This window comes from Osmerus eperlanus, unplaced genomic scaffold, assembly GCF_963692335.1.
Source record: "Osmerus eperlanus unplaced genomic scaffold, fOsmEpe2.1 SCAFFOLD_377, whole genome shotgun sequence".
NCBI lineage: Eukaryota > Metazoa > Chordata > Actinopteri > Osmeriformes > Osmeridae > Osmerus > Osmerus eperlanus.
Window position 1 is genome coordinate 15,001 of NW_026911898.1, and position 9,331 is coordinate 24,331.

The 9,331-nt window shown below is 49.8% G+C and overlaps 1 protein-coding gene across 1 annotated transcript in view; it reads left to right on the forward strand.

Annotated features, from left to right (window-relative positions):
• Window positions 1–8,203, forward strand: part of LOC134016744 (cysteine-rich motor neuron 1 protein-like) — a gene marked incomplete at its 5' end in the record, with an annotated part of 22,372 nt that extends 14,169 nt beyond the window's left edge. The window contains 6 exon segments of the mRNA XM_062456057.1: window positions 560–805; window positions 1,687–1,896; window positions 3,530–3,745; window positions 4,514–4,639; window positions 5,141–5,319; window positions 5,926–8,203. Coding sequence (XP_062312041.1) covers window positions 560–805; window positions 1,687–1,896; window positions 3,530–3,745; window positions 4,514–4,639; window positions 5,141–5,319; window positions 5,926–6,108 — 1,160 coding nt within the window.
• Window positions 8,204–9,331: the final 1,128 nt, after the last annotated feature.

Consider the following 9,331-nt stretch of genomic DNA (forward strand, 5'->3'; position numbering starts at 1 on the left):
CCTGCATGCGGAGGCAGACCTCTCGATAGCGTCCTGTTCCTGCATGCGGAGGCAGACCTCTCGATAGCGTCCTGTTCCTGCATGCAGAGGCAGACCTCTCGATGGCGTCCTGTTCCTGCATGCGGAGGCAGACCTCTCGATGGCGTCCTGTTCCTGCATGCGGAGGCAGACCTCTCGATGGCGTCCTGTTCCTGCATGCGGAGGCAGACCTCTCGATAGCGTCCTGTTCCTGCATGCGGAGGCAGACCTCTCGATGGCGTCCTGTTCCTGCATGCGGAGGCAGACCTCTCGATGGCGTCCTGTTCCTGCATGCAGAGGCAGACCTCTCGATGGCGTCCTGTTCCTGCATGCAGAGGCAGACCTCTCGATAGCTTCTAATGAAACAGGACCCAGGACAATAACACAGGCCTGTTTTACTATCTATCATAAATAGTTCTTCTTAATGAAAGTTCCACGTCGAATTCCCTCCCTTCAAGTCCCTCGCACACAACGTCCTGCCAGCTGTTTCACACGGGCTCCTCAGCCGTTCTCACATTTCTATGTGAATGTTTTCCTCCAGAGAGCAGGCCCAGGCCCAGCAGCACCCCCGTCCCCAAGCCCAGCACAGCCCCTGCCCCCGTCCCCACTCCCGGCCTCTGCCGGACCTCCAGCGGCCAGCGCTACGAGGAGGGGGAGAGCTGGCACGATGGCTGCAGGGACTGCTACTGCCATGCTGGCCGGGAGATGTGTGTCCTCATCTCCTGCCCCGTGCCCAGCTGCCCTCAGCCGCTGGTGAGGCCAGAGCAGTGCTGCCCCACCTGTGAAGGTACGGCTGGAGCAGCTCCACACACACACACTCATGCCTGTGTACACACACACCACACACACACACTCATGCCTGTGTACACACACACCACACACACACACTCATGCCTCTGTACACACACACCACACACACACGCGCCCGTGCGCACACACGTCGAAGTGCTAATGCATAGACAGAGGACACCTCAGGGTCCAGCTAGCCAGATGACATCACACTCTCTGACGTCCTGAACCCACACACTCTGCTTCTGTAAGGGGGAACACACACTCACACACACCATCCCGTACACACACTTTCACATACCATCACGTACACACACCTTCACGTACACACCTTCACATACACACCCTGGGGTCATCGGGGGCATTCAGTGACTCAGCGAGCTGTTTAAATATTTACAAGTAGAAGAATGTCTACAACCTGCAGTAGCAGCTCAGTTTGTCATCCAGACTACTGGCCCACATGTCCAATTTATTGTGGAGTTAAATGTTTTATCTGAAGTGCGTATTGCTTAACCCTCGTGCTGCCTTCGGGTCACATGACCCAAAGGTTCATAACGAACCATCATTGTGTTTACCCAATTTTACCCAATACAAAAACAAATAAAAATACTTTTCTTTTAACCATCGCAATGTGGGGGGTCTGAGACAGCCCGACGGTTAAAAGAAAATGCTTCACTTTGTTTTTGTATGCGGTAAAGTTGTCGCAATACGACGGTGGGTCACAATGACTGATGGGTCAGAACGACCCGAGGAGAACACAAGGGTTAAATAAGTAAAACTTAAGACTTACAAACTTCATTCAACTTTAATACTATCTATTCTCACTGCCTGGTTGTGTGACTACTCTGCTCCGCCCTGCTCCGCCCTGCTTTGCTGAAGATGAGTGGTCCGGTAGTGGGGGGATGGACCTGGTGGTGTGTCGGGCCCCGGGCGGGGAGCTGTATGTGGAGGGAGAGACCTGGAGCCTGGACGACTGCACTCGCTGCACCTGCAGGAAGGGCCGGGTCCTGTGCGACACCGAAGTGTGTCCTCCTGCCCTCTGCCCGGCGCCCTCCAGGAACAAGGACTCCTGCTGCCATGTCTGCCCAGGTACTGTAGCTAGCACAGCTAGCACAGCTAGCACAGCTAGCACAGCTAGCACAGCCAGCACAGCTAGCACAGCCAGGTACTATAGCTAGCACAGCCAGGTACTATAGCTAGCACAGCTAGCACAGCTAGCACAGCTAGCACAGCTAGCACAGCCAGGTACTGTAGCTAACACATCCAGGTACTGTAGCTAGCACAGCTAGCACAGCCAGGTACTGTAGCTAGAACAGCCAGGTACTGTAGCTAGCACAGTCAGGTACTGTAGCTAACACAGCTAGGTACTGTAGCTAGCACAGCCCTCATCCTGGGTCCACTTGTTCAGGGACTCATCGGGGACACTGCCATATCTCTAGATCTATATTAACCTTGATGATTCATATCTCTAGATCTATATTAACCTTGATGGGTCATATCTCTAGATCTATATTAACCTTGGTGGGTCATTTTAGATAATATCAAAAGCACTTAAATCCAGGAATAACTCGAAGAAGTGAAAGAAGCTGGGATAAATGTGGTTCTTTCTGGGTCTATTATCTATGAACATGTGGTTGTTGAGTCCTTTGTTACATTTACATTTAGTCATTTAGCAGACGCTCTTATCCAGAGCGACTTACAGTAAGTACAGGGACATTCCCCCTGAGGCAAGTAGGGTGAAGTGCCTTGCCCAAGGACACAACGTCATTTGACATGGCCGGGAATCGAACTGGCAACCTTCAGATTACTAGCCCGATTCCCTAACCGCTCAACCACCTGACTCCTGACTTTGTTGAGCATGTTGCGCTGTAATGGACAGGTTTATGCCAGACACACACAGTCCTCGTAAACAAACTGGTCCAGGCTGGTTGGGTTTACAGACAGACGGACAGGCCATGTGTTCCCAGTGCTCAGATCCATAACTAGCCTACACGGCAGCAGGGCTGTCCCCATAACCAACACATACAAGCTTAAACACATACACAAGCATGAGTATCACCCCAAGCATGAGCTTCTACCAATCAGAAATGCATGAGTGCTCCTGAGAGCACAGGAGACTTCTGGGAACACAAGCAGACCAGACCTTATCAGCACATCTTGCTCTCACACACAACAGCACACTGTCAGCCACAGCCCTTTGATATATGCACGGGCTTGGCTGCCTGGAATGTGGGAATAACACACATCTAAATGACAGACAGTGTGATGTATGTATACAGTAGGGCTGCAGTGTGTGCGTGTGTGTGTACTCTGACTAAAGCTTCGGTCATGGGAAGGCGGTGATACAGAAGGCGAGCGATGAGAGATACGGCTCGTCACACTGATCTGACAGGCTGCATGTCTCCTCAGCCTGTGTTTAACACCAGCAGGCCTGGTCTCCGCTGGGGGACATGTTCTGCTGCTGGCTCTGGAGTGGGCCTAACCCAGGCTAGAGCGGTCCTAACCCAGGCTAGAGCGGACCTAACCCAGGCTAGAGCGGGCCTAACCCAGGCTAAAGCAGGCCTAACCCAGGCTAGAGCGGTCCTAACCCAGGCTAGAGCGGTCCTAACCCAGGCTAGAGCGGGCCTAACCCAGGCTAAAGCAGGCCTAACCCAGGCTAGAGCGGTCCTAACCCAGGCTAGAGCGGTCCTAACCCAGGCCGTGTGTCTGTCTCCCCCCTCAGACGAGCATCAGGACCCTGTCCTCCCGGGGGGCCAGCAGGAGGACTGCGTCTCCAGCGAGGGGGACGTCCTGAGGGCAGGGGACTCCTGGAAGGCCAACGCATGCACCAGCTGCACCTGCAGCAACGGCACCGTTCAGTGTTTCTCCCAGCGCTGCCCTCCTGCCAGCTGCCGAGTGCCCGTCCTACGCAAGGGCCAGTGCTGCCCTCACTGTCTGGGTGAGTGTCTGGGGACCCGGGGGGCTGGGGACCCGGGGGGCTGGGGGGCATCAGGGCCACACTGAAAGTGATCTTTTGCTGTCTTGTGCTGCACATGACGAGAACACCTCAGCTCATACTGTATATATAGAACTGCTCTGATTCTGAATGTTTAGTTTGATCATGATAATACCGACCGCCAGGCTGTGAACTGTGGAAAATTCCCAGATAATTATGTGTCGTCTGGGACGGGGCACAGCTTGTTGATGGGAAAGTTAGTATTCTGAATGTAAGTTCAACTTGCAGCAACATTCCAAGTGAAAACCCTCCGGCAGACCCCTAACATTCCCTAGCTCTAACATTCCCTAGCTCTAACATTCCCTAGCTCTAACATTCCCTAGCTCTAACATTCCCTAGCTCTAACATTCCCTAGCTCTAACATTCCCTAGCTCTAACATTCCCTAGCTCTATGCACACAACATGCACACATGTTTCCTGTCTGGGCTGCGTGTTCCTGCTGGACGTCAGACCAACGGCTCCATGTCAGCTTCTGGTCCAGAGGAAACCCTGTCAGGAGCTCATTGTTCGTTCTGATTTAGAGCCATTTCATCTTGTGTGTGTTTGGCTTTTTTCCGGATTCCTGTCTCAGGAGGAAGCTGAGGGGACACTTCCTATAAACACACCAGAACGACCAAACATCAACTTCTGGTGATTCATGAAGTTGCATTTGTCTATGGGCTCTTCCTGAACAGGAATAATGGTTGTGTTTGTCTGAACTCTGTTTGACAGAAACAACAACAACGTCAGTGCCTATGATGGTGTCCACCAGGGCAGCCCGGACACACCCCACCACCACCCTGCAGAGCGCTCACTGGATCACCACTGCCACCGTCACCCCCATCCCTGCTGATACAGGTGACTCTATCCCTGTGTCTCACTATATCTCTCTCCCTGTTTCTCTCTCGCTCTCTGGTGCTCATCTAAATCTCTTTCTTGGGCTTTGTCTTATTCCGTCAGTCCCTTCAATAGTTTCTGACTGTCATTAGTTTTCTCGTCAGCAATCCTTCCACCCCCTTTCCCCCACATCCTGGTAACACCCTCAGCACTGTGACCCAATGTCTCCCAGCCAGCCCATCGACCATGTTGACATTGTACAGGGGGGCGGTGATAAGGAGCCAAATGTCCACTGACATGCTAAACCCAATTAGTAATGCTAAATTGATGTGGCCTAAACAATTTGAGTCTTGGGACGTTTTAGTATTCATTTGGAGACGGTGTGTGATGGTCAGGGAAGCCTGCCAGAGACCAAGGAAGGTCGTACTGTAAGCTGTTTTCATTTAGATTGATTAGAAAATAAAACGCTGTCCGGAGCAGGTGGAGGGGCCTGTGACTAATGCTGTCTGATTGGCTGTACAGATGAGACCAACCTGGGCGACAGCTACCCCAACCAGAGGGAGATGGCCCTTATCTACCAATCTGCAGCCTGGATACTGGCAGGACTCCTCCTGGCCATTGTGGTCCTGCTGGTGGTGGCTCTGCTCATCAACAACAAGAAGAAGTGGGTGCAGATGTCCTGCTACAGTGCGCCCAAGAAGGTGAGCCCATCACTCGTGACTTCAGGCTTGTGTCACACATGATGGGGGATCCTGCCCCTCTCTACAGACCACAGTGCCACTGCACTGTCTACATTAACACCCTGGACCCAGGGCAGTGCCACTGCACTGTCTGCATTAACACCCTGGACCCAGGGCAGTGCCACTGCACTGTCTGCATTAACACCCTGGACCCAGGGCAGTGCCACTGCACTGTCTGCATTAACACCCTGGACCCAGGGCAGTGCCACTGCACTGTCTACATTAACACCCTGGACACAGGTACTTACCCTGCAGCTCCTGTTGGACTCCATTCTCAGGGCCGTAAAGCTGAGATTCATGTGTTGTCTCTAATTAAGACAGGAGCACTTTTAACTGAAATTAAACATGTCAAGTTCATCATGAATTCAGAGAGCAACACCCCATTGAATGTGGCACAGAAAACACAAATTTGTCTCGTATTCTTATGAACGGTCTCCTGTAGGAATCACAGTGCATGTCCTAACACAAAGCACCAGGACGCATTAATAGCTTCCTGCCAGACAGCGTTTGATGAAAGTCATCCATGTGAGTTAAACCCCTGGGAATCCCTCTCCTCTCCCCTCCCAGACGGTGATCCTGAAGAAGCACGTGAACAAGAACTCCGTGGTGTACATGGAGCCTTCCAAGGAGAACAAGTTCCAGAGCGTGAAGAACGACATCATCAACTTCTCCCCGGAGATGAGCTCTCCTGGGGGGGGCAGGATGAGCATCCCCCGGGCCAAGCTGAGCACGGGCCAGGGACGCCGCTAACCCCCTCAGCACCCAGACTCCACCCAGCGCCAGGACCGCCCCTCTCCTCTCAGACTGTTACCATGGGGATCTGCTGAAGACACGGTGGACTGTTGTGGCTGCACACCTTGGGGTCCCCCCCCTTCTCTCTCTCGTTCTCTCTCTCTCTCTCTCTCTCTCTGGCTGTGACAAGGAGGACCCTCTTTCAGAGACAAGAGAGCTTTGTGCTCTGTGCTGTGTGTGTGTCTCACCATGGCCTGGCGTGGAGAAGCAGGATCTCCAGGGTGATAGCCAGGCAGGTGTTGCCCGTGATCGGACCACCTTCCTCCATCGCCTCTCTGGGGCCAGGAGCTCTGAGCTGGAGGAACATCAAAGCTTTAGCGGCTGGTTTCTAGAACAGGACAGGAGAGTCTGCTGGAATTCTGTGTGCCCGGGCGCTCAGTGGATCTACTGATTGTCTGAACAGAAAGCTGATTTACTGACACCAAACTGACCCGGGGTCAGCAGCTAGTTACTCTGGCCTCTTTCAGACTGCCAGCAGACTCCAGCATCCTGTTCATCCAAACCCCCGCTTGTAGAACGTGTGGTTTCCATCTTAGCTTCTTTGTGTTTATCTCTACAGTATGTCTGCTAGTCCTAGTGTTGTCATCGGTCACCTCTCTGTTGTTATGGAGATCTCCATGGAGAAACAGAAACATGATCAGTCAGACTAAACATTCCCAATCTGCAGGAGGAAGAACTCTCTCAGCCAATCACTGAAGAGCCTCCGTCTCAAAGACAGTCTCCATTCAGTCATTCCATTCATACTATTCTGCCTCCATCGCAGATTGTGTCTGTAATTCAGTATTGCCCTCAGACTTGCCTGTTACCCGGTCAGTGTGCTGCATGTTCTGCAGTCCATCCTTCATCCTCTACACAGAATCTATTTCATCGACAGGCGCGGCAAAGAACCTGAAGATGAAGTGGGTCAGTATCCATCCATACTGAGGCTGCTCTGTGAGCTCTAAGTGAGTCTAAGTGTCACTGGGAGATGTAACGCTGCCAGGCTTCTCTGCATCTACAGCATAGAAGAGACTCGTCTTTTACCTTCATTTACAAACCTGCGAGTGGATGCCATTTCCACAGAATGTCAATATAAACAGCAAGAGCCTTACTTTCATAGCTTTAATGTCTTTTTCTCATATTAAATGTTTCATATAACAATATGTATTGCTAGCCAGTTAAAGTTCACTCGTGTGATTCAATGTGAAGATAAACAGAGATTTGGAGAAAGATAATCTACAGGTCGCCATTGTTCCAGAACAGCAGCTCCTTCAGTACGTACCAGTCAAACCTATTTTTATCTGTAAATAATGAACCATTACAACACCAGAACATGTTCAAGAAATGTAGCACTTAGGATCAAGTGTTTGTTTTTTAAAGCTCACTGCAAGATTCTTGACAGGATATAGGCCTAATCCAGGATTTGATATGCATATTCAGCACATTGGAGATGTTAAATCACTCAAATGAACATGGTGTTGCATCAGTCTGCTGATTAACAATCTGATCTACCTAGAGACAAACGCAACCTGTTAAGCATTATAAAAGACTGGGATTTAACAGGAAATCTCTGGAGCATAACGTTTTTCGTCACCCTGCCAGTCTCTCAATACAAAGACCCTTGTGATGCCAAACCTGAGATGAGATGAATATATTTATGCTGAGGAGTTCCAAAGTCATTCAGTAGATTTGGTTCTGTTTGTATCACAACCATGTGCTTTCAAGGAAGTGAAGAGGCAACTTGTAAAAGCTTACGCAATTATTTGTTCTTTTTATGTGTAAAAAAGGTAGATTAAAAATAGTGGACCGAAGAGTAGTTTATTTATTTTTTCACGTAGCTTTATTTATTAATACTAAACTATAGTTTGAGTTGAGATGTTTTTTTTGGCAAATGAAACCTGGTAGCCAAAGCTGCTGTACATTTGAGATATTTTAAAACCATTTACCATTTCTATCTGCTTTATTATACAAGCTTATTTATTTTACTGTTGCAAACTGTAAATATATGTTTCTTAGATGTTTAACTGTAACATTTACACTTATTTTGAAAAATAAAATGCATTGAAAAAGGTGATTTGACCTTCCAGTTGTGTGTCACAGTTGAGACATGTCTTTCTAGAGGATTAGCATTCTACAAGATGCTATGTACAAGGCAGACACACTGGCAACACTGCCATGGCAACACTGCCATGGCTGGCACACAGTCCATGGCTGGCACACAGTCCATGGCTGGCACACAGTCCATGGCTGGCACACATCTGTTTATTTGACTGTGAAGGGGTTTCTCTCTCCCACGTCTCCACGGCTGGTCTCCTTATCTCACTGCTGGTCTCCTTATCTCACTGCTGGCCTCCTTATCTCACTGCTGGTCTCCTTATCTCACTGCTGGCCTCCTTATCTCACTGCTGGCCTCCTTATCTCACTGCTGGTCTCCTTATCTCACTGCTGGTCTCCTTATCTCACTGCTGGTCTCCTTATCTCACTGCTGGCCTCCTTATCTCACTGCTGGTCTCCTTATCTCACTGCTGGTCTCCTTATCTCACTGCTGGTCTCCTTATCTCACTGCTGGCCTCCATATCTCACTTCTGGTCTCCTTATCTCAATGCTGGTCTCCTTATCTCACTGCTGTAGCACGTGTCCAGGGATACACAGTGTTTCTCATTCACTCCGGTATGCTCCCACTCCGCAGGGAGGAAACACACTGCAGCTGAAGCAGCAGCTCTCTGGGCAGCAGGAAAACGTCCAGCCAGAGACCTGAACTAGCTCAAGACATTCTCAGTGGTCCTTGTCTTTGTCTGGACTTGTCTGTCACCAGTTACCTCATAAAGCTCAAGGTGAGGATGTTGAATGGTGCTTTAAAACACTTTCTTTCTTCAAAGACTAACTCGACTGACAGAATCAATGTTAGCCCAGTTGTAACTTGTGGGACCAGAGCGCTTTCCTTAAGGATTACCTTGAAGCAACTTTCAACATGAAGAAAATTGTTAAGAAACTCGTACAACTAGTTAAAGCTCCGACAATAAAGCTTAGCTCGTTAGCATAAAACTCTTCAGCTGGATCCAAAGTGCGGTGCTAAATGCATTCCTTGTCCCAACACACCCGCCATTCTCACTCAAAAAATACCACCTTCTGTGAGGGAAAAATAGGCATTTAATGAGAAGTTTTATCACGAGACCTTAAAAAATAGGTAACCGTTATATCT